Here is a 24,040-nt window from a genome sequence, read left to right on the forward strand (position 1 = left end):
ATATCATTTCATCTTCTCTTTTAACACCAACCTTCCTCTATTCAAACACCTCCTTCATTTGTAAACCACAACCCAGTTACACTACCATTACCCAAACTCAGCGATGCAATGGAACGTATGTAACTTTTCTTGTCTCCTTCAATAACTTTCCTGAAAATGACTTCTTTCAACAACTAATTCCCACATTTTTCTTTCCTTTTTCTTCATACAGCATCTCACTTAACCTCTCTGCAGTTAAGACAATATTGAAGGACTGACTCACCAACTATTTTACTAAGCTACCTGGGAACATCCTTCTCCCCCTTCATCTAAGCAAGCTAAGTTAGCAGACCAGTGTTTATTCAGAGCCTGAATTGCCTAGAAATGCAGTGTTCTGCTTAGCATTCACACTCTAAAGTACCCCTGGGAAGCCATCTGCAATAAGCCAAGCTTTACCTACCCCCACTGACAACTGATGACCACGTCCCACCTGAAGGGCTGCCTCGTGCCACTGCAGTAGTAGATGCTTCCCCTGGTGCATTATGAGATACAAATTCTAAGCCACTTGAAATTGTACCCCTACCAGTAGAGACTCTGTGACCTCGAGGGTGCCGTTGTGCCTTAGGAGACATCCGTGGAGGCCCTGAGAAAAAGAAGACAACCCCACACAATAAGTAACATAACGTCCATCACTAAGAGTATCCAAACACACTATCTGTTTTTAAAAATGGATTTAATCTAATAACTCTCAATAATGCAGTAATACAGTCAAGTAATTTACACTGACATTGACTAGAACCGGGGATCCACAAGACTAAAAAGGCCAAGCCATTGGTCCAGCCAGACTACCAACACACTCATCGCCTTGCTATGACAGCTCACGTTCTTCGATATTTAGAAGCTTTATCAGAATCAAAACAGGTATGCAAGTCCTGGATTTAAAACATTTGAATCCAAGTATCCAACATTGCTTACTGCAAGACAAGCCAAAAAGGTTAGTGGCCCATCTCCCTCTGGATAAACACAGTTCCAGGCTATCAAACATTTTCCAGAAAAGGAAAAAAATTTCCATTGTTTTTGTCAGGTGGTCAGTGATACCAAATGTTTATTTACAGAGTAGTCACCACTGGCTGACCAATGCTCTTGGGAATTTCAGCAGAGCATTCTGCACTGAGGCTGAATTGCCTGCAGCAGGTCACAATACATTTACAAGTCAGCAAAATTGCAACTAAACAAGTTATTGTTATCCCAAGGTTCAAGTCATGCATGTTTAACGCCAGAAGCTAACGTCATAAGTGAACACAGTAATTCTGAACAGCTTATACAGCTGCCACAGAACAGTTACGCTCAAGTCTAAGCAGCAATACAGTTTCTACATCCTAACAAACATTTTCTTTACAAGATCAGACTCAAATGTTGAGACTTCAAAAGGAAAAAACTGTGTATGAACAGAAGACAATCTGGCTGGTTACAGTTCATTGGTAATGTAGGTCAATAATAGAGAGAAGTTCAGATAATGGCTTTCTGGTTTCAGATAAGGTTCCAAAATATCAAGTACCTCTTCTGGTTACATAAATCTTTAAATGTCAGCCTCTATTTTAACCACGAATCTAAAGTACACTTCAATCCAAATTATATGCAGGCAAGTATTTTAAAGAATACACACTTTCCAGCAATCCTCTTCTAGTAGCAGAAATTAAACGGAGCAGTAAGCAGCAGTTCACTGCCTGCCTGACATATCAATCGCAAGTGCTAAAAAATAACTGAATTTGCATGTGGATTCTCAGTATCTTACTACATAAAAAAAGCTCACATTGAGAAACTGACAGTAGCGCGCTGTACAGACATGCCTACTACCATCCACTTTCTGGTTATGGCCCATCTTGAGCATTTATCAGGCAAGCTGCAGAACAGTGTTACTGATTCAATTAGTGGGACGACTGTTCTCTCTCCTGTGGCTCCAGTGGAGCCAGCTACAGCAGAGACTGCAAATATCCAGGGAGTTTAGTACAACCGGTTTGCATTTTTCCAGGCTTGCTAGACTGTGTTGTGCAGGCTAGTTTTTAAGTGCACTTAAATAAAATAAAAATTTTAAAATGTGTTCCTTACTGTACCCTTAGAGGACAAATAAATTTACAGTTACCAAAGAATCACGGGTTAGCCTTTCTCTGCATATTATTGACTGCCATGGAGCTGACTTACTGTTCTGCCTCAACGCAAATAGATCTAAAGTTTTCTACAGATTTGCCTTTGAAGCAGCTATCCTATCCCATTCCACAGTGCACTTCTCTGAATACTGCATTTTAAAAATTATTATTATTATTGTTATTATTATTATGGGTTTTTTTACAAAAGGTAATTAAATGATTTAGTTAAATTTGAATCTGCTTTTTGTGGAACAACTGTATTAAAATGTTTGATATTTTATATAAATTTCTATTCCTAAAAATGTCCTCCAAAGTTATCAGGTCCTGCATGTTACTGTTGGTTAAGTTAAGACACTGAGCAGCGTTTACAAAGCTGAGTTTATTTCATACCAACTTGGGAAATTTCACAGCTTTATTTTGTTTTTGTAAAGTTCTTCAAATAAAAAGGTTAATAGAAATAGTCTGATAAACTAAAGTTAAACACAAATTATAGGTTAAGTAATGAAGAGGAAAAACAATTTTGTAATTAAACTCACAAAGGAGTTAAACAAAGACAAACAAAAACATGAACAAATCGTGGTATTGTACCTTCTGAAGACATGCGTTTAGGCATAGTAGAGACAGGAGCTGGAGAACCATGAGCAGAGGGGTGAGACGGGGGCCTGGAGGGCCGCGAGGGGGGCCTGGAGGGCGGCCGTGTAGGGGTGGCTGCCCGAGGTGGAAGAGAGTTGGGACCTGACTGGTAGCGAGAAGGTGGGCGAGAGGAAGGAGATGGGCAAGGCGATGGCCAGGGAACACCTGACAGAACAAATGATATGAAGGAAAGTATAAAAACTAAAGAAAAATTATGGGGAAAAAGGTCAACAGAAAAAAAAAGTAAAATATGACAAAATGATTTTTCATGTTTAACCCTTTGGGGATAGATTAGTTTATTTCTGCAACCAATAAAATAGTGTCTGCAAGGTTATTTCCTCCACTTCAGGTCAAATTTAACATCTGAATGTCACAAACTCCCCAAAGGGTTAATTAGGATCTACAAATACTACTAAGGAATAGACAGTAAAGTTTGATCTGTTAGCCTATCATATATATGTTCTACAGTATGCATCACTCTTGACAAGGTCCTTAAATAGCTACCAGAGGTTCTCAAACAGTGGTTCACATACCGTATTGACTATACAAACTGCTACTTTCAAACCAAATGACGAGCAATATCAATTCTAGGAACTGTATCTTTACAAAAAACAGCGTTGTTCAGTGTCTGAATCCTGACATTTATGCCTTTATCACTTGTCTGAAGTATTAATGTCGTATTTTAATCTAGGATATAGGGTTCGTTGTTTCCAAAACAAAGAAATTGAATTCACAAGCCATTCTGAATGTTTTAGGTATGTGATGTTCATTCAGCAGAGTAACAAGATGACAGAAACCACAAATACTACAAACAAATTTCAAGGTTAGCATTGTTTGGGCAAGACTCAGTTGTGTACATCCTTTATACAGCTGACTCTGTATTTGAAAAGGAAGTCTCACTTACCTTTCAATGGTTCCCAGACCTCCTCTCCAGATAGAGGCACTTGAGTATTATACATTTTTCATTTATTCACAGCAATCTCACATAATAGCATTTTTAACTTATAAAAATAATGCCTCAAGGATAGGCTACTGCTGTAATCCATCTCAAAAAATGGTGTTTGGTTTATGAAACACTGATTCCTGCTATGCAGTGCCTAGTGATGTCTGTTTATAAATATTACCCATGTGTATAGGAAAAAATACTCAAATAGCTATTTGGAGAGAAGACTTTTGATTCCTTTTCCCCTAACACATATTTTACTTTCCCAACAATGATTTTTTTTCCCCTCACATCATCATAAAGTCAGCGAGTTCCTTTATTCTCTTTCATGGGAAACAGAATTGATCCCTGCACCAAAAAGGAAGAGTGATGCTTCCTCGGCTACCACCTCCCTTTCACTAGGTGTCAGCATTGCTACTCCTCCACACAGAGCTTAGCTGGAGTAATACATAAAGCAATTTTTAATCTCCATAATCACATACTGCACCATCATCTAAGACAAAGGTGTTTGAGAAGGAAAACAAGTGACATTTCTGTTTCGCAAAGCTACATACAGCACAGTCAAATGGATATTCCATTTTGAGGAAGTTAAACCCAAATCACAACCAAGTCACAACCTCTGTGTTAAATGATGAATGCTAACCTAGCTTATGAAACACCTATCCTAAGACCACACCATATGGAGTTTCAACATAATTAGATAATTGACTTCAATTTTATAAGGCACATTCATTTTAGACTTCAGATACTTGCCTCCGTTAACTACTCTCTGATCTGCTCCAGAGTTAGGACTGAATTCTGAAGCGTGGGATCCAGACCTTGAAATTGGTGGGCCTGATCCAGACTGGCCCATCCTTGGTGCGTTTTGTCTTCCACTTCCCCAGGACAGGACATCTCTATTCCTCTGTCCAGGTGGAATGTATTTATTTTCTCTGAAACACAGCAAATTTCTGTAAGTGTTAAGACAGGACCGAAAGACAATGAAAAGTACCGTACCTGTTCAAGTGCTCTGCTGATGCTTTCTATCTTTTTCAAATCAAGCTAAAGGAAAATTCAAAATACTAACAGATGTTGACCTAACATTCACCTCATGAATTGGCTTTTGATACTGACCACACAGTCCACTTTCTGTGAGCCCACAGACACTGAATGATTTAGTACTAATGCCTGAAATTCTCCATGACATACCGAAACCACTGCCCTTTCCTGTAATTTGGTATGAATTCACCACAGTGACATATCAGAATGGGGAAGTCTGTTCCACTACAGAGATAATACAGGGCCAGGCAGAGGTGTACAAGTTAGCAGGAGTGCCAAAAACAGCACACGATTGTTTACCCAAGGTTCCTAACCTAATCAGCCCTGCTGAAAAAGCACAGTTTCAATGAGTAAATTGCTACTGTACCAAAATACGTACATCATTTAAATAAAAATACTATTCACAGTGTATGCAAGTACCTAGTGTTCACACCATGTCCTTCTCGTTCATTAGCATTTCTCTGAACAGCAGTATATTTTTCTTCTTCTGTCCTTTCATCATTTTCCAAGGCAACCCGAGCTTTGTATTGGGCACTTGATTCAATTTCCTCTGCTAATTGAGTTGCTCTGGCTTCCCGTTTTAAAAACTCTTCTGAATTATCTCTTTCTAATGGCACCCTAAAAGACAATGGAAAGGAAAAGAATCTCTGAAATGCATTCAAAAGCACAAAGGAGCTACAAACATTACATAGCGTTAATTCTAACCAAGTCTGAGTGAAAAAAAAAACCCCTTGCTTTTAAGCCAGTAGACTTGCTGTCTTTTTCAGTATGTCAATATTCCTGGACTGCTTTGACATTATGTGCAAATTCAGTGTCATTTACCTGCCCAGAGAGCTGAGGTCAGGGTGCAGAGCTTTTCCATATGACTTGCAAAATCCCCAGTCCCTAAAGCTACGCAAAGCCTCCAACTTTTAACATGGTTGAGTACATTAGTAATACAAAGCCTTAGTCTGTTGTTTAGATACGAAGCCACCAGAGGGGACCAAATTTGAATTTCTTTAGCTATTTACACATGCCCAACAGACACAAGAGTCCCCAATCCTACTGAAATTAAACAGTTACATGCTTAATCCTTTGATAATTCCAGCCATAGAATTTCAGTTCTTCCTGTTACGAACAACTGCAGAAAAGATGAATGCAATACATTAGAGCACGGGAACAGAAACCCACAACTCATTTGCCATGTCCTAGGACCTCAAAACCATTCACCCCATGTATCTTTATTAGGTAATAGCATATTACAAAAAGCGTACATAGCTCCCTTAGGAAAGCTACCAAGCACTCAATACACAAGCACTGAAATACTGAAAGAGATAACTAGAGATGGACATCATACCTGGCACTTCCTTCTGTCCACCCATGGGTTTGTTTTTCACCTGTCCTAATTTTTTTTAAGTATCAGGTTTTATAAAACAACTTTGTGCTTCGTCTCTGATTCTAATTTTGAGTTCTGAAAGTTGTTTCATCCAACTTTACTTGAGAATAAGCTACATAAAAATGCAGAACACAGTTGAGGCTTGGACCATGCTGCACTGGGCATTATATAATCACTACTGCACATATTTCAAATAATATAAAAAAGAACAAAGAAAGTAGGTGGAGATACAAGCCAAGTATGAAATAATATATGCAAGATTACTCAAGTGTTGGTCGCAGAACTAGGAAAACAAGTGGCTTTGCCAAATTCCAAGCCAGCATTCAGCTACTGCATCACAAGTTTTTCCCCACACACATATTTTTGGCCAGTCAGGACATCTACTGGCCTTATCAATGGTAACTGCAAGAATATTAAATAAAAACCTTACCCTTCAGCGTAAAGCTTTGGCTCAAATAATATACGCATGAACGCAATGCATACAAACCTGAAGTCACGGGCCTCGCTCACCCTGTATTAAGCATACAGACAAGAAAGGAGAACACCCAATACATCCTCATTTATTTAAAGTGACAAAAAAAAAAAAAGAAGGGATGTGTATGCTAGACAAGCAAAAGAATGATTTTACTTTTTCTAACAGGGAAAAGGCCATTAGAGACGAAACAAAGGGGATGGGCAAGATGATGTTGTTCAGAAACCCGGTGATGAGGGAAGCACGTACAGCAGCTGATCAACGTACTACTGCAGTACACTTGCTAGAACACAAACTTCTACCTTTATGCAGTTTGACAAACTATACCTGCTAAGGCTTAGCTCTAGGAAGGGAAAACAATCAAACAGTAAATCTTTCACAATCCTTCAGTTGCACATATAAGTGTTTAGCTCCGCTGCTGCTCATCCCATACTTGGAGGATCAGGAAAAAGTTTCCCAGTTTAGCAGACTGATATGCAAAGCAAGTTGCTTGACTAGGAAACAGTGGAATTTGTCTCTGGCAATTTAAAGCCACCTTCATGTTGTTAATCTGTTTCCATTAATATCCATAAAGCAGAAAGATGGAAGACTAAAGTTCAAAAGTACAAAAAGTACTTAGAGCAGTGAAGGATATGAAAGAACAGCTTCCCCAGGATTCAAATGTAAGCCGATTAAGATGCTTTGATTATCACTGTGTTACAGGTCTACTTTAACAAAATAGTAAAAATAAAATTGTTGAACCAGAGACCTGTAGACAAGCTACATAAAAATCAAAATATTCACTGCGATTCCTGGACATTCAAAAATAAGGTTACACTTTGGGGGCTAAAAGAGTGGGAAAACATTAAAGACATTTCACAATGGCTGTTGAACATCTGCAATCGATTTGTTTTGCAGTTGCAGTTAACATTATAGCTGCAGACTATTGGGAACAGGTCCATATTGCCAAAATAGCCAGAGCAGGCTTTATACTACTACGTTCAAGTTACTATTATATTGTAAACTGAAAATTTAGTTTAGATCTGGACAAGTCTGCTAAACAAGTTATGCCCAGCACACGAGCCCCCCTTATATATCAGCAACATTTCAACATTCCAATATCAACCAGATCTATTGTCTCAATAAAATTAGGGTTTAGTCAAACTGTTCTGCTAGGTTAAACACAAACTACAGGTATAGCAGCTACGTAAAGACAGATTATAGTTTCACTATTTGGTATTTTCCATCCTATTCACAAAAGTTTTTGTAAGAAATAAGCATTATTGCATGCCTAAATTCAGAAAATGTTGCAATGGGATGAACTGTGCCCATTTAAGGGAATATATAACAACTACTACATCTAACTATTCACAGAACACTGGCAAGGTTTCTTAAGCACTATTCATTCATTGCTTTTTCAGTTATTTGATTTCACAACTTTAGAAAGTGTGTAAAATTATCTTCAGAATATAAAATTTGTCAAACCAGGGAGAACATTAAATACAAATCTAATAACAAAATATTTTGGAACTTACGTATAAGAAGATAAACTGCTGTCATAAGTTGATACTACACCATAATTTTCTTCATTGTAACGAAACATGTCATTGGGATCCCATCCATTAGACTAGAAGAAAACGATGCTCATTTTTCAAAATGACACTGGAAACACATTCCCTTAAAATTAAGGGCTGATGGCAGAAGTTAAACCTTTTGCCCTTTTTCCTGGGCCTATGAATTCACTGTCCAGATAACAAAGTTACTAAAGCCACAACTTATTTCAGGGAACTTTATTCATCAGATGCACAGATTTTACCTTCAAAAGCCTTTTTTGCTTGTTTGTTGTGGTGGTTTGTTGTTGGGGGGTTTTTTTGTTTTGTGTTTTTAAGTACCACACCCACCCTGTACTAGAAGATTACTGGCTAGCAAGAAATAAATACATGAATGCCTTTCCCAGAAAGTGCAAATTGACACTTGTGAACATCAGAAGCATCCCTTGCTGTGGCAAGTGCCAAACCTTTTCAAATGCACTACTAATGCAATTACCTGAGACACACACACCACAGGCAGAAGACCCCTGTTGATCTGCACAACTTCCCCACTTTAGCAAAATTGCTATTACAGCACTCAAGCACAACGATAAATGTTTTGAATGTTTTATAAAAGCTCTGACAGTATTAAGTATTCTAATAAATCTCAGCTGTACAATATGTACACTAAAATTGACAGGATAACTGTTCTACCCAGACAAAGTTAATATGCTCCACAGTATTGTGACTAGATTCTCCTCTAATCAGTAACATTATCTTCTTTCTTTAACATATTACAGTTTGAATACCTTACTAAAAAGAATGCATGGTTGATGAAAAGCTGACTGCTAGGATATATAAAGAAACGTCATTTGAGACCATACTCTTCATCTAACGATTCATAATCTACTGAGATTGTATCTGTGCTTATTAAGTCATGGGTCAGACTTCCATCAATTTCCCTCATCTTAGCTCAGAGACAGTTAGCTAAGCACAATTTCGCCATAATTTCCAAATGCAATGATAGTCAGACAGGAATGCTCTGATTAAACATAAATCACTTCAGTGTATTGCTGAATTTGGAGTCCTTAATAAAAGCTCCTCTTTCAGCCAGTCCATGAGTCAAACATGGCCCTTACCACAGCAGCTGCCATTTGTCAATATTTGCCAAAAGTGGCATTTGAAATCCAGCTATTCTTATTCAAATTGTAAAAAGGTACTGTGGCAGCTGCTAGCAAAGACTGAACATACACCCATACAATGTAGGCCAGCAATTTTAGTCAAGAATTCATTACTAGATTGGAATTACGGAATTGTTGCAAGGCATGCCCAGAAAAACAGCTTATTTTCTACTGACTGTCATAGATGATAAAAAAGCATTACTTACAACGTCTGTCTCTAATGCCTCAAGCTCCTCGGTAGCGGTGGTCTCTCCTCCATCCCACGGTTCAAGATCCTTTTCCTTGTGTTCACCATTTACTTTAGCACTGATGGCTGAATCAGTAAAAGCATCTACAACGGAGTGGGGAGGGATGGGGGTGAAATCAATTTGGTTCAGTACAGGAAGACATTGCACATACAAGTTTATCTGAGGAACAACCAAATACAGCTGAATCACAGGCACGGTAAACATCGTTCACCTTCTCTTGTAGTTGCTCTATTCAATACGATTACATTACAAAGGTGCCTACTCCATACTTGTACAGACTAACTTCTAATATATCGAAGAATAGCAGTAATCACTTTCAGTTATTTCAAAATACTTTACACAAACTACATGTACAGTTTTGCTAAAAAAAAATAAAAAAATAAAAAAAATCCCCGCTCCTCTAGAATATGTATAATATGCTTTTCCAAAAAGCCCACACAACCACAGACTATTATGCAAACATCAAAAAAGCATAAATGCAACCCAATCCCACTCCCTAAATGGGCAAAATACAAGTTTCCCTTCAAATATCGGAGTTTCCTCTGTTTCCACAACTCCTCAACACACCAGCATGCACGCACACGCTTTTATCCCTTTGCAGTGTAACTCAATTATCTATTAGCTGGGTGCACCTGTTCACTGTGACATGAACAGAGACATCCTCTTTCCTGCAAGAGCTTTTGCAAGAAGCAGCTCACTCAAATCACACAGGAAGATTCAGAAATTCTCTACCTCTTGTTCTCAACAACATATGAAAATAAATATACCATTAGGTGCACTAAGCAGTAAGGGTCTGCTGTTGTTTACATAAATTATAAAAACATATGTACAAAAATAAAGATCATGAGCTTTTATTTTCACTTGTTCATGTTTCATTCAAGTTGGACTTAAGAAGAAATAATACTAGAATATTAAAGTGCTATATAAAAAAAACCGTACAAAGCCATTCATCAAGGAAGCCAACCTTTTTTACTTGTAAGCAACTAAATCTGAGAGCTGCCTGCAAATTCGTAAGTTACTTAAACAGAATAAACTTTAAAAAATAAGATAGTTATAAGCTTATAAATAAATAATAAGCCTTCAATCCAGAATTTCCTATTATCATTCTACTAATAAAATAAGGAGAAAACATTTCAGACCTTTAGAAAAGATGAGATCAAACCACCAGGCAGTGCCAGATATGGAGGAACGTGGTTTAAATTAAATTTTGGCAAGATCTGAAATTTTACTAAGAAAAATGAACTTTAAAGCCATCACGAAAAGAATTCACAATATATGAAGCTGGTCACTGATGTCACAGTTTTTAAACAATTGCTGAAGATTTTTTTAAAGAGAGACTACTGACATAGCTTATTATTCCTGTTTTTACCCAACTTCACGGTAAAGTTATGCACATACATTGGTATGATCTGTCATAAAAGTTAACTGTGCTCAGTCTGTTTAACAACATTCAGCACTATCTCATGAAATGCTTGCTTAACTCATACACAAAGATCAAAGGAACTATGGGTAAGCAATTAAGCACTGTTAATAAGCTCATATGAAACAAAATGTTATAGAAGATGTATGAAAAAATAAGAGCTTATTAGCTAAACATCCATTTCAAATACAAAAGAATCAGTAAAAGAAGAAAAGAAAGCCAAATGAAAGAAAGACACCTAACCAGGCACACCGCTGTTAGGGCTCACGTGAAATTGCAAAAACCTGCATCAATCACCTTGCGAGATGTCACCCAACCAAAGCTGTGACGGTACCTACGCAGCTGGAGGTTTAACACTTTCAAGTGAGATTTTATTTTAGCTCGTCACTAAATGCGATGCCTTTAGCAGGCACGCTCTGGGATTGCTTGTAAACTGTTCCGAAACAGAGTCATTGTATCATTGTAGTACCTATGTGCTGATGCAAAATTTCAATTGTTGCATTTTCAACTGTTCGGAATAGGTAAAAATCAAGGGTGAGAATAGAAGTCACCAACTAACTGCAAGATACTCTAAATGATTCTGTGAAGTTACGCATGCATGTTTTACAGTGCCATAAATGTGCGAGCAAAAATACTAAGTTTCCGTTATATATTATGGTAACGAAAGCATTATGAAAGGCAAGATGCAGAGACATAGAGTGACTGCTAAAAAAGTTACCTGTTTCTGAAGGAACTACAACAGATACGGAGAGAGAAAAAATTGGAAGACATCAGATATAAATACAGGTGGATTTTTTCACATTATACGGCTGAATTCAGGCAAAGCTAAACTTTTTCAGTCCCCGTCACAGACATATTCAAACTGGTTATACATCTCCCACCTTGCAAAGATCATTTCCATAGTAAAACCTCAGCAGTGTTCCCACCTATTAACAGCCCTGTGCACTTCCCCATTTTGCTTCACAAAACCCCCTCTCCAAATAGCCTACAGATTTCTAAGGTATACCAACTTGAAGGAAAATGTGGCTCAGTTTCCCTTCACACAAACAGCTTCTAAAATATACTATAACGGAAGATATGTTTAAATGTCATCTGAAACAACATAGTAACACAGTGCGACCTCAATCCACAGTTAAGTAGTAACTAAAGAGCACATTTAACAGGAAGGCAAAAGTAAGTTACTTGTATTTGGAAACTCTACGTTTACCTTATCAATACCCCGTAGCTAATGCTGCCATAACCCAGCCACAGTGGTGTTGCTCCTGTGCTGAACATCATTAACTCAATGTTTCATGTTTGATCTCTCAGATTGGACATTTTACATCAAAGGCAAGTTGGAGGCTGCTTACATCACTTAGGAAACTGTGAAACTTGCTTCTATGCTACTTCACTGGGAGTAGAGGGAACTCTTCTCCACTGAGATTAGATAAATGTGAGTTAGGAGGACTGATGACAGCACCCGATGGAGGTAATTTTCTGTATTTTAGAAGGGTGTTTCCTTAATTTCTATTAAATTACTTCAGACAAACTCCATACACAACTGTGCCATTTTGGATACTGTGAACAAAATAATAGCTTAACAAGAGTTATCTACTCAACCCACTAATTTTCTTATTTAAGAAGTCCCATAAACATTCAGCACAGTGCTGTTAAAAATTGTAACGATGCAGAGGAACTGGCAGAGGAAAAAACCCAAGTCAAAACAAAAACTCCACAATCTAACGAATGCTACAGATCTGAGTAAGATGTGTACAGTCAATGCTGAGTTTCCTAGTAGAATCCAGTATATTGTGGGGCACAGGAAGCTTTGCTGCTCTTCGTTTCTCTCTCTCTCACTTTAGAATGAAAGTCACAAGCGAGGCCTCAACATCAGTTTAACTTCTACAACTCAAAGAGAATCCAGTGTTAGGAGAAATTCCAGCTACAAAGGCAGACTTCTAGTTAGACAATACGGTCTCATGAGCATCCAGGTAAAGTTTAAACGTAGCAGAACGGTACTTCACGGCACGGATCGCTATTTTCCTGGAACAAACAGCTAGGCAGGCACATGGGACACCAAGATTAAAAATGCGCCAAGTCAAACAAGACTTTACCAAACTGAACGAGCAACAACATTGAGAATGTATGTAAAAAATAAAGTCTACAACTAATCGTTTCCAAAACAAAACTACTGCTCTTAAAACTGTTAGTAAAGTAGAAGCTAAAACCTGAACTGCTGCTACAAGTGCAGACTGGCAGAGTAATAACAGACAAGATACTGACTGCACAGGCTCAGCCTCCCCCTTATCTGGTGCCTTATATCTCCGAGCTGTTGAATGAGCAATTCACATGACACCTTGGCATGGCCAAATTTTTAATCAATTCCTTTTCTACATGGTAAAACTCAAGTTAAAGATCAAATGAAAACTGGTCAAACAAAGAGCTTGAGCTGTAACACTCAATTAGCCGCCACTGCCTCTGTACCTGCTTAATGTGACATCTCCTAAGCAAAGCAGTTTGATATCAAAGACCTCGCTTCTTGTTTTAAAGCCTGCTAAGCAGAAAAAAAATCCCAAGGACAATTCTATGCAACAGAAATTCACATTAAGCAAAGGCAAATTAAATATACACATTCTGAGAAGAACTCAGCTTGGACAACTTCTTCAACTATGTGCTATTAAATGAGTTAAAGAAAAAATTGCCAGAATAGAGCAATTAAGAGTGCAGGTTTAATTAAATTCAGTGTTTAACATGCTTGTTTTCGCAAACATGTTTTGAGCTACTAACGGTGAAGAGCACAAATATGCGATTAAGTGCAACTCTGCAGTTCAAACGCTATTAAACCAATCAGCATCATGTGCCAAAGGTGTTCAATGCTGCACACTGCAAGCTTTGATCAAGTTTAGCATGGTCCAAAGTAAACTGAGGTTTCATCTTAAAGGTTTCAACAGTAAACTCCCCTTTGTTTTGTTACTACTTACTACTGATTTGAAACATTAAAACCAGTTACCACCAGCTTTGCAGAGCCAACATTTCCTTCCTTTGTTCATAATATGCCTACTGCTATTCCCCTTGCGACACTTTCTCTGGAAGGATGCCACTTTCAGTGCTAATTCAAGGAAAACCTTAAATAGCCAATTCTCTTCTGCCTCTTTTCATTGGATTTGCAATATTTTCTCAGAGTGCGGTAACGGTGCCAAAAACCCAATGAAAACACTGTAGAAGCCTTTTGCTTTAACAGTAGTTATGATGTTGAATTTTGAATTGTCCTGTCTTTAAAGAGAAACCAAGAAGGCAATTCTGAAGCCTTACTCGAATTTGAATCATACGCAAGCCAGCAGTGTTGACTGATAAGTGTTTAGGACTACAGGAAACGCTGCTAGAAGCTCGTTCTGTAGAACACAGGAGACACATACCCTCCTGTTTCAATCATGCACCCCAAGCAATCTAGCAACTATGAGACCTAGGCACTGCACCTTTCCCTCAGAAGGTGAAGCAGAAAGATGATACATGCCAAGGATTTTAACTTGCACATTAGAGCAGGTTTAGCAGTCCATTTCCACCGCCACATGCAGAAGACAGTGCCTGTGCCTCTTTAAATGCAGATAGAATAGTTTGAAAGGGGGATGATGGATATAATGCAATTTCACCCGAGTTTTCCAATGCATGTTTCATTCATCAGCCTGCCTGTACTGCAGGAAGCCCTAATTCCACAGTGAGAGACCCTCGGGTGACTCCTTTCCATTCCTTCTGAAGCCTAACAGGAATCTCCACCAGCAGGAAGGTCTATGCAGACTGACAGAGTTACAAATAAGGGCCCAGGAAGTAGAGACAGATTTAGTTTTTAAACAGAAACTGTTAGAACGCCCCTATCCACGGAGACCTGCTATTTTTTCTCCCAACCCTTCCGATTTCTACAATCTGGGCAGGCACCACACCACACTTTCTCCACTGGTGTGTCTGAAGGTGCAATGTCATGCTTGGCAGAAGCAAATCTAAGACTGCTGCTTCCAAACGGGGTGGTTTCACCCACCCAAGCCTATACTGTCGTTACCTCCCCTGCACTCGCACTACTGATGTAGCTGCAGGGTGAATTATCAGCTCGCTGCTCCAAAGCTGCACAAGTACGATAGCAATGAAAGGTGCGTGGCAGACTATTTCAGATGGTTCTTTCAGACACAACTGTATTTTCCACTCTTCTGAAAGGAGAATCCATCCCGTTCCCTTTCTCCCCACCTGCTGCTCTTTTGACTTTGTCAGACAGGCAGACAACACAGCTAACATCTCTGCTATTCAAGTCTGAGGACTCTATCTCTGTTATTAAGTGAGAAGATCGAGACCCACAGAGTGAGGAACACCGTTTGTCCACACTCCTCCAAGCTCAGCAGAGAAGCAAATACCAGAATAAAAATCCAGAGAACTCCTGATACTTATACTGAAGCAGGAAACTAGGATGCACTAAAACTTCCAAGACAGTATCTTTTGCAGAAATTAAGTTTACTTCAAGGCCTCCTCAAAAGTCTAGTAGTCTCCTAAGGGGTAGGAGAAACTACATACACAGATGCCCACAAACCCTACTCTAGGTAAGCCTCTCCTATGGCAACAGAGTGCTTGTCAAGTGCCCTTTTGTTTGACTACATTTTTAAAGAAGCAAGATCAAGCTGCCTTTCCAACCAAGTATCTCCAAACTGTCTACTGACTTCTCTGTGAAAGCTAAAAAAACATTAAGGGCTAGGCAGTTTAAAAATATTTGCTCCTGGATAAGTGCAACACTGTCAAACTTCTCTGGGCACCAGATAGTAACCATTCCCAACACAAACGCAGCAAGGAGCACCATCTCCTCACCTAGGAGTTCAGACTCAGTTTTTACTGTGAATCATACAGGCTCATCTGACTCGGTACCATGAAGATTTGGGTTTATTTATAAGAACAAAAGGCCAGCAGTTCCTGCCTGCATGTTCATACATTTCCATTCTTTTGAATCCTTGCTTATTTCATTTCCCAAGAAGCAGAAAGCCCTTCATTGGTCTAATTTGCAGGTGTGATCAGAGACTGACTTACACTTTCAAGTGTCATTTCAAGATAATACATTTTTGAGACAAAATGGAAAGCAGATTAATTTACCCACTACGAGTTATCAAGTTTTGCAGCCTTCTAGTTTATCTTGCTCCAAGTCTCTACAGCTTTATTTCAGCTCTCCTCTCCAGCTACTTAAGAGATTTAGATTCAAAGACATTCCACCTAATAAAGTGAACTGAGCAACTGTTAAACCTGAAGCAGTCATTTTCTTCTAGAAAACCTCCATTGGGTAATTATTTCTAGAAGTAGTAGTATATTCTTCATTCTGTCTGCTCCAAATCTGTAACGACTGGGTAATGGAGAGCCAAGTTTGCATTTACATTAAAGTGATGTTCATAGCAGACCCATTATAAAACAGCTCTCACGTAATTTAAATTCAAAGTCCCAACCAGAACCTGGAACTTATCTACATTTCAATGCTACATTTGCTCTAACATTATGCATCTTCTTCTGGGAAAAGCAAATTCCTTGAAACAACAAGCCTCTCATTCTTCAGCTTTAAATTATAGAATCATAGAATCATTTAGGTTGGAAAAGACCTTTAAGATCATCAAGTCCAACCGTTGCCAATCAGGCAAGAACATAAGCACGTACAAACACAAGGTGAAAAGAGAAAGATCTCATTAAATGTCCACCAGTCCCTACACATACTCTAAGTCACCGCTACATGGGAATAAAGCACATGCGTTACAATAACCACTTAGCTCCCAGTGACACTTGCTGATCAACTTGAAAATGTACACATGTGCAATTTCACTCCATGGCACAGAAAGCTATGTATTTGCTTTTATTCCTTAGCGCAGCAAACCAGGAACGAAAGCATAAAACCCCTTGGGATTTGCTACCATCCCCCTAAAAAAAACCTGCAAAGGAACTAGAGTTGTCTGACTTATGAGCCCTTCAGGTTCCAGAAAAATAATTAGGGTCTTGGAGGTCAGACATTAAAAGAAAAAACATGAAGACTGCCTGACTGCCTGTAAAATTGTTTAATTCTGACAGTTTCACGCCATGTCTTCAAGATTTTAAGACCGCTTGCCTGCCACCTCACTAGGTTCTTCTCTATTTTGGAGAGCCTTACCTACAGATCTACAAGTAGTAAAGCAGAAATTAAAAACACAAAGAGTGGATAGCGGATTTTCTAAGAATTTTTAGCTCCGTTTCCAGTAGTATTTTTAGAATATTTATATGAATGCATGTTTAGAGACAAAAGTTACTTCACTAAATATAGACTTTATATATATACCAACTCTGAGCAATAATCTTTTTATAAAGAATTTGTATATTCACAGATTCTCACGTAACATTTAATAGACTAATTTAGAAAGACATTTACAAAAAGAATCCCCAACCTCCCACAAAATAGGTATGATGTTTTGTAACACCACTAAGCATTTGCTTTCCAGACACCTAAAACAGCTGCTCAAAGCAGTGCGCCCTCACAAAGGTTCTGCAATCTATTTTTTACATTTTGATGAATTTCTGATTTCAGGAGGTGCTGAGCATCCGCTCTTTCCACTGACTTTAATGGGATAGTTGGATGTTCTGCACTCATTAAGAGTCTAAATGTGAACTTTAGTTTTTGGATCCTCGAGCATCTACTTTGAAAATCTTGACTTATGATCTAAGATATAGACAACTTTAAAAACAAGTATACCTCTTCTCGCATAATTGGTATCCATATCCTTAAAATGCACCATAACAAAATCCGAAGGCTTGAACAAGATACTCTCTAGTATGTCTTCACGTTTTGGCCCCAAACTGGATTCTGCAGTTTTCCGATGAGCAGCATCAAGCACTAAATCACACTATTAGAGATATAAAAAGAATACACTAACTTAATGCACGATAAGCTACTCGATAGCTTCACATACTTGCAAAAACCAGACATTTACAATAGTTTGCAAAAATTAATCCGCTTGTGTAAACCTAGACATAGTCAAAATAATCCATAATAAATATTCAAATTTTAACCAAACATTGATTATTCAGTATTAGGATCTTTTAAAGTAGGGAAGAGTCAAAATGAAAAAAAATTACCTTAGGACTGTATGTTTTAAAAACTCCTTCATATATACCACCATTTTTCACCTGTACTTCACATTTGGATCCCTAGAATGCAAGAAAAATGAAAATACAGCTTTCTATCAGCCTGACAAATGACATTTAGGTGATTTTCTTGAAGATGTATTTTTTACATTAGTACAATGTGTAAAAATACAGCTCTGCTTTTAGTCAAATCTACTCATTCAACATTTGCCCATTTATAAATATGCCACTGTGTTCTGCAGATGCAAACAGCTGGGTGCGTACCAAAATTTGTTGTAAAGGGATTTAAAGATACTCACAGAAGCGTATTTGGTACTCACAAGACTCTTGACCTGTTCTGCACACAAACAAGTTTTTGTGCAAACCCAAAATCTGTGCATACGTGTGGGTACCAATAAGGATGAAGGCTTATCCTGGACTCTAGCAGATGTGGGACAGTCTGCCTTACTTAATGTTGGCATGTCAAGACTTCCCTTAAAATTCGGGGAGAAAGGCTTCCATCCCCTGGCACACAGACTCATTTTATTTATCTGTAACCTCTCTAAAGACAGAAAATTCAAAATATGACCAGTGCACCTCAGAAATTTGCTATATCTCTGCAAATTGTATTTGAGCCTTTCCAAGCCAAAAATACAGAATAGCTATTACTGTGATTCTTTAAAGTTCAATCTTGGCAAAAGATGCCTACTGCTAAAGTTTAATGTTCACTCCATTATATTACAATTAGTGGACTAGTTAACAATTCTATGTCACTACAGAAACTCTTTACCCTCCTTCCAAATATGAAGACTTACAACAACTGATGTGAGTATGTGAACCATTCTCATGTTTGCATAGATGCCATCGAAAGAAATCTGAAAAATAAAAAGAAGAGGTCACGAATATATGAGGAACACTTGTAACAACTCAAAAACCCAGTGCGCCAAAAATAATGCAAGCTTCCATCAGTACATACTAGTTCCTAGGAACATAGGTCCAAAACCTTACTCAGTCATTATACATAGAACTTAAGTCACATGAGATTTCCAGAGGACCCTTACCCCTTTTCCCTGATCAATTAAAGATCTGAACACCCTTCCAAACAAGATAAAACATTACAAAGCGCCCCTAATGTCACTCAATAAGGAAATTCCTTCGCTTGTTGGGTGAAGCTCGTACACTCCCAACTGAAAAAGCCCTGCTAACATCCCTCTCTGGTTTAAGAACAGGGTAAGGTACTTCAACTGCTGTCAAAAAGGTGCTTTCAGGGCCTGCTGAACTACATCTTTTCATCCAACAGACCTGATTACATGCACTAGCAGAAGCTAAAGTCATCAAATCGTGGAGCGCCAAGGAGCTACAAAACCTATCATAAAATTAGTCAAAAGGAATTCACTGCGGTATCAGAATCTGAGATCCTGCACTAGGAGAGCTGACCAAGTATCGCCCAGGTTGCTGGATGACACGCTCGCATAAGCATACATGAAGCAGTGAGGACGTCTGTGTTTTGCTGCAACATCTGGTATCCCTCCCTGTCAACTTCATGCTTGTGAAACAAGAGATGCTGAAGCATGCAAGGACCTCACCATATTCTGAGCTTTTTAACTGACAACATATCTTTTAAACTGTCAGCTACTCAATCCACTTACTCCTGCATGTTAGTCACCTTTCTGGTTTGAAAAGACATGTTTAAGGACGGTCCTATGCTCAACACTCGGTACGGAGGACGTAAAGACTAACACTTTTATGATGTCTGGTGTTTGCATATGACCTTTTCCACTGCTCTTCCTCAAAGCTTCTTTATTTTTACTGAAGAGTCTTCATATTTTCAATAAACATTTATGTAAGTAAACTGCAGTCCTTTCAAACCTTCCTACTTCTGCCCCATTCCCCAAAATCAGTCATCCTTGAAAACCAGGCCAATAACAAATTAGCAAATATTTGATGAGTGCAGTTCAAAGATCCACTCTTTAAATTGAGATCCACATCTTCAGCTTTGATAAAATTATGTTCTACAAGTCAAGCCACACCCATACTTCAACAATATATAGCCTCAACAATAACTAAAGCTACACATTCGGGTTACTGATAACACTGGATTAGCTATTTTTCATAGTAAAGCTAAACAAAATTGCTATTTTTATTTAACTAAATGCCATCTTCCTGTCATCTCTTTAAGGGAGAAGCCAATGTCAGAGCCTTCAGAGAGAAACTAACTCAAAAGCATTGCCTTAAGTTAACTGTTATCCGTATCTACAACTATAATTGCAAAAAAATGCAATGATTTATATTAGTGTAGTCAAAAGCTTAAGTGACCCTTCCCCCCTTCGCCCTCCCAGGAGACCTAAATGAATGCAAGGTGCTACAGCTTTAGAGAAGCATATCTCAGCCTAAAATATTCTTCAAGGTATCCAAAGGAAAAAATTGAGAATATTCCAGTATCCGCTATTCTTCCGTTGATACTTGGGTTCACTGTACCCAAGTTGTTTCCTCATACCCAGAAGTGGTACAATGAGGAAAAAACATATACTTACTGTAGGCTGAGGCGGTCCTTTGCCACTGCTGCGACCTCTGAAATTAAATACATACATGGGATATGATTAAAAGAATTGCCAAAACTGGTTAATTTCTTAACAAGAATTCAAAACCCCATCTTAATTTAGTGTTGAGAATGGGATCAGAGAAAACCAGCATTCCCCTAGAACAGAATCTGACAGCTACAGGGCCCACGGCATTTATTCTCCAAACTACTGACCTACAAGCAAGTAACACTGGTTAGTAGGCAAGAGGGTTACCTACAATAAATTAGAGGACAAAATGAAGAAAATACTAAGCCTACGACATTATAAAAATCCCAAAATTCTCTTAAGCAGAATCCTGTAACTAAAAACTAAAACAAATTCCAAACCTTACTGGCACAGAAAACCAAAACCCACTCTTGGACTCAGTCCCTCTCAGCACAGAGTCCCTTCTTTAAGACTAGAGGCTTGGGACATCGTCACTGTCTGACTAAGGGCCACCCAAATAACTGACCCATGCTGCAAGCCACAGAGGAGCCCTGACTGGAAGGCCCTACCTTCCGAGCTTGCTTATCACTGCCATCACAACCCAGCAAATGAAACTCATTAAGTCTGCCCATCCCCTCAATAACACTAACTACTTTTAATGCAAATCTGTCAATGTGTAGCACTCGGGACGCTTCAAAAAGCTTTAAATTAACCTGTATGCTCTCTTTATCTGGCAAACTGAATTGTAACAGTCTGTGCCCTCCACCTCAGACGTTTGAGGCCCAACAGCATCCCTGCAGCTAGCAAGTCCGCAACAGCTACAATTCTTCAACTTCACTGGTGTGCCTTATTTCAAAGTTACTTCCTTGTACTGAGAAGTCCTAGTTTCAAATATTTCTCATAGCAATTTAGATTTGTATCACGACAACTTCAGGAGCGCACACTGAAACGTGAGGCAAAAATGATGTCTTCTGTTCTATTAAAAAATATAAATTTTTAAACAGATCCAGGTTACAGATGCACAACCATTTAATTAGAGAGACCCAAAGATTCATGTCTACATTTCAAAATATCCAAACATTGAAACTAAATCCAACTGAATGTCAACTGCATCCAACTGCTTTTGAAAACACTATGCTGTGGTTGAATACAACCTTGCTCTCAAAACAATATGCCCTTATAAATAGGGGTCATAAGTTAGTCAAGAAATTATAAGGAACTTCTCCCGGTGAACATAAGCATCCCTCCAATAAATTCTGCAGAAATAAGCAAGCCCATCAGACAACCATGAAAGGCCTTAATGAGAAAAAAATTAAAAAACCCACTAAACCATCACCTGACCCGTTTTAAGAAAACGGGCTTCTGAAACAGCAATGTAGTCTTATACAGCCTCACGCACACTGATGACATTTGCTGACTGGTAATAACTGCAGATTTCAGACGTCTAGCTGACATTTTCAGAATACTTGCAGAGGACTGATCTCATGAAAAAACCCTAATGCAAATAGTCTTTATTTAATTACCTATCAGCCTTAACTTTCCATAAGGCAGCATCACAACTTCAGGCTTGCTCTGGAGACAAGCAAGTCTCACCATTCACTAGGTCTGCCATTTGTCAAACGGCTACCTAGAGCACCGTACTGAAGTGAGCTCTTCGTGAACCTGGAACATAATTTTTGCATAATATTCACATGAGCTATCCTCTTCTTTCTGAAAGTCATTTCGCCAGATGTGAAACACCCAAATAAGAGAGAGGTTCAGTCCAGTTCTGATTTCTCCTTTTATTACAATCAAAGTGTCAGCACCGTGGTCTTTCAAAGAACATGGCCAAAGTCAAACAATTTCACCAGTTCCTTCTGCTGGTCTCAAAGATTTTAGAAGATACTCCTTCTCACATCAGCTATAGAAATGGTCAAAAGCAAGATTTCAGTGTCTTTGAAATATAAAGCACTCCCATTTTTAGTGACAAGTATTCTTAGAACTTAAATAACTGGGTTGTGAGACTGGTCAGAAAGTTTGGAGTATTCCCTTCAAGCATCAGCCTAAGTGTGCTAGATTTTCCATCTCTACCACATTTCCAAAATTACTGTTCCTACCCACATTTCTTTAAGAAACAATCTCATTGTGTGTATCCACATTGGCAAGAGGTCCTAACTTTTAGATCAGAGCAAGAGTAAAGCTAATTGCAGAAGTTCTACATACTATTCTGACCTAACAGATCTCTTTACACACCTGACCACTTGTCTTCCAGCTACAACTGTTAAACACAAACCCTTAGAAAAAAGACAGACATTCACCAATTCTCCAATGCTACAATTCAATCAAAACTGCGTGTATCTTCTGCTAAAACCAAGGCCATCAACTTGAGGTTTATATTCTAACCGGCGAAGACTCAAGTTCCAACTACCCTTTGACACACCTTTGATGCATCATATGAAAAAAATTAGGAGCTTTACAAAAGCAGAAAGTAGATGGTCTTTGCCAGGAGTTTACCACAATTTAAAACATGAAAGTAACACTAAGAAACGAGGGTGAGGGAAACTGTAAGGGTCAGCAGCAATTTGGCACTGCTACCTAAAACCACATCTTGACTACAATAAGTATGGTAAATAAATAGATAAAAATACATTTTGTATTGCAGAACTGTGGTTAAAGGTAAGCCTGGGAGAAGGCATAGCAGCTTGGCAAATCCAATTTGTAAAGCCTTTTCTTTGGGGTGGCAAGGTCACAAAGTCAGAAAAATGTGCACCAAAGTAATGACCAAGCAATTAAATTTAGAAGACAACTCATTGCAGGCCAGCAGTTACACCATAAGAGTGAAAGTCTCCGTAAGGGCTTAATCCCAAATGCTGCACAATAAACATTCTTCCCCAGCAGCAACTTGCAAATTTTTTTCTATTTTTATGAGCATTTACTATTCTATTCCTCAGCATTGCTCCCTTCCCACCCTAATGTTTACATGCTGAGTAGAGCGTTTGTATAAGCAAAACAAGGTCACACATTTATATTTCTCAAGTGAAAACTAATGCAAAGGACACAAATCTTGCCAGGATGTGAAAGAACTTTCATGACAAGTGCAGAAAGCTAGTAAAGCTTTCTTCTAAGGGAGAAATCAGATGTACAAAGTTTTATTTAAGTGCAGTATTTTTCTATATAAGTCAAATGAATCAAAGCTGTCAAATTAAGATTACACAAGAAGTTCTGCAGCACTGTTTACTGCAGGTTTTCCCCCAATACTGACTGAAGTCAACTCCTGTCTTACAAGATGACAACTTCTGTAGTGTCTGAATATCTAAATAACCTGACTCAAGTCTGACCCAATGCACATCTATAGCCTGTTCATGGACTTTGTCATTGAAGAACCTTCTTCATATACATTGCCACAAATCAGTTGCTAAATTAAAACTTACTCAAAAGTGGGTATATAATATCATACTAAAGTGCATGAAGAGGGATAAGGAAAGAGACCTGCAGGTTACCCATTCGTTTCGCTCAGCAGTTTAGCA

The 24,040-nt window shown here is 38.5% G+C and overlaps 1 protein-coding gene across 15 annotated transcripts in view; it reads right to left on the reverse strand.

Moving 5' to 3' along the window:
- ATXN2 (ataxin 2) overlaps positions 1-24,040 on the reverse strand; it is a 52,480-nt gene that overhangs the window by 24,904 nt on the left and 3,536 nt on the right. For 7 of the 15 annotated variants that reach the window (XM_054843787.1, XM_054843786.1, XM_054843785.1 and 4 more), the window contains exons 2-11: positions 20,562-20,598; positions 18,843-18,902; positions 18,040-18,111; positions 17,657-17,807; positions 9,483-9,607; positions 8,102-8,193; positions 5,161-5,358; positions 4,456-4,634; positions 2,715-2,924; positions 440-622 (exon numbers count right to left, since the gene is read on the reverse strand). In XM_054843787.1, coding sequence (XP_054699762.1) covers positions 440-622; positions 2,715-2,924; positions 4,456-4,634; positions 5,161-5,358; positions 8,102-8,193; positions 9,483-9,607; positions 17,657-17,807; positions 18,040-18,111; positions 18,843-18,902; positions 20,562-20,598 — 1,307 coding nt within the window. Of the gene's footprint in view, positions 1-439; positions 623-2,714; positions 2,925-4,455; positions 4,635-5,160; positions 5,359-8,101; positions 8,194-9,482; positions 9,608-10,663; positions 10,746-17,656; positions 17,808-18,039; positions 18,112-18,842; positions 18,903-20,561; positions 20,599-24,040 lie in introns of those variants that run through there. The other 8 variants (XM_054843792.1, XM_054843794.1, XM_054843793.1 and 5 more) reach the window with 5 other exon arrangements.

This window comes from Grus americana, chromosome 16 (genome assembly GCF_028858705.1).
Source record: "Grus americana isolate bGruAme1 chromosome 16, bGruAme1.mat, whole genome shotgun sequence".
In the NCBI taxonomy this organism is placed as follows: domain Eukaryota; kingdom Metazoa; phylum Chordata; class Aves; order Gruiformes; family Gruidae; genus Grus; species Grus americana.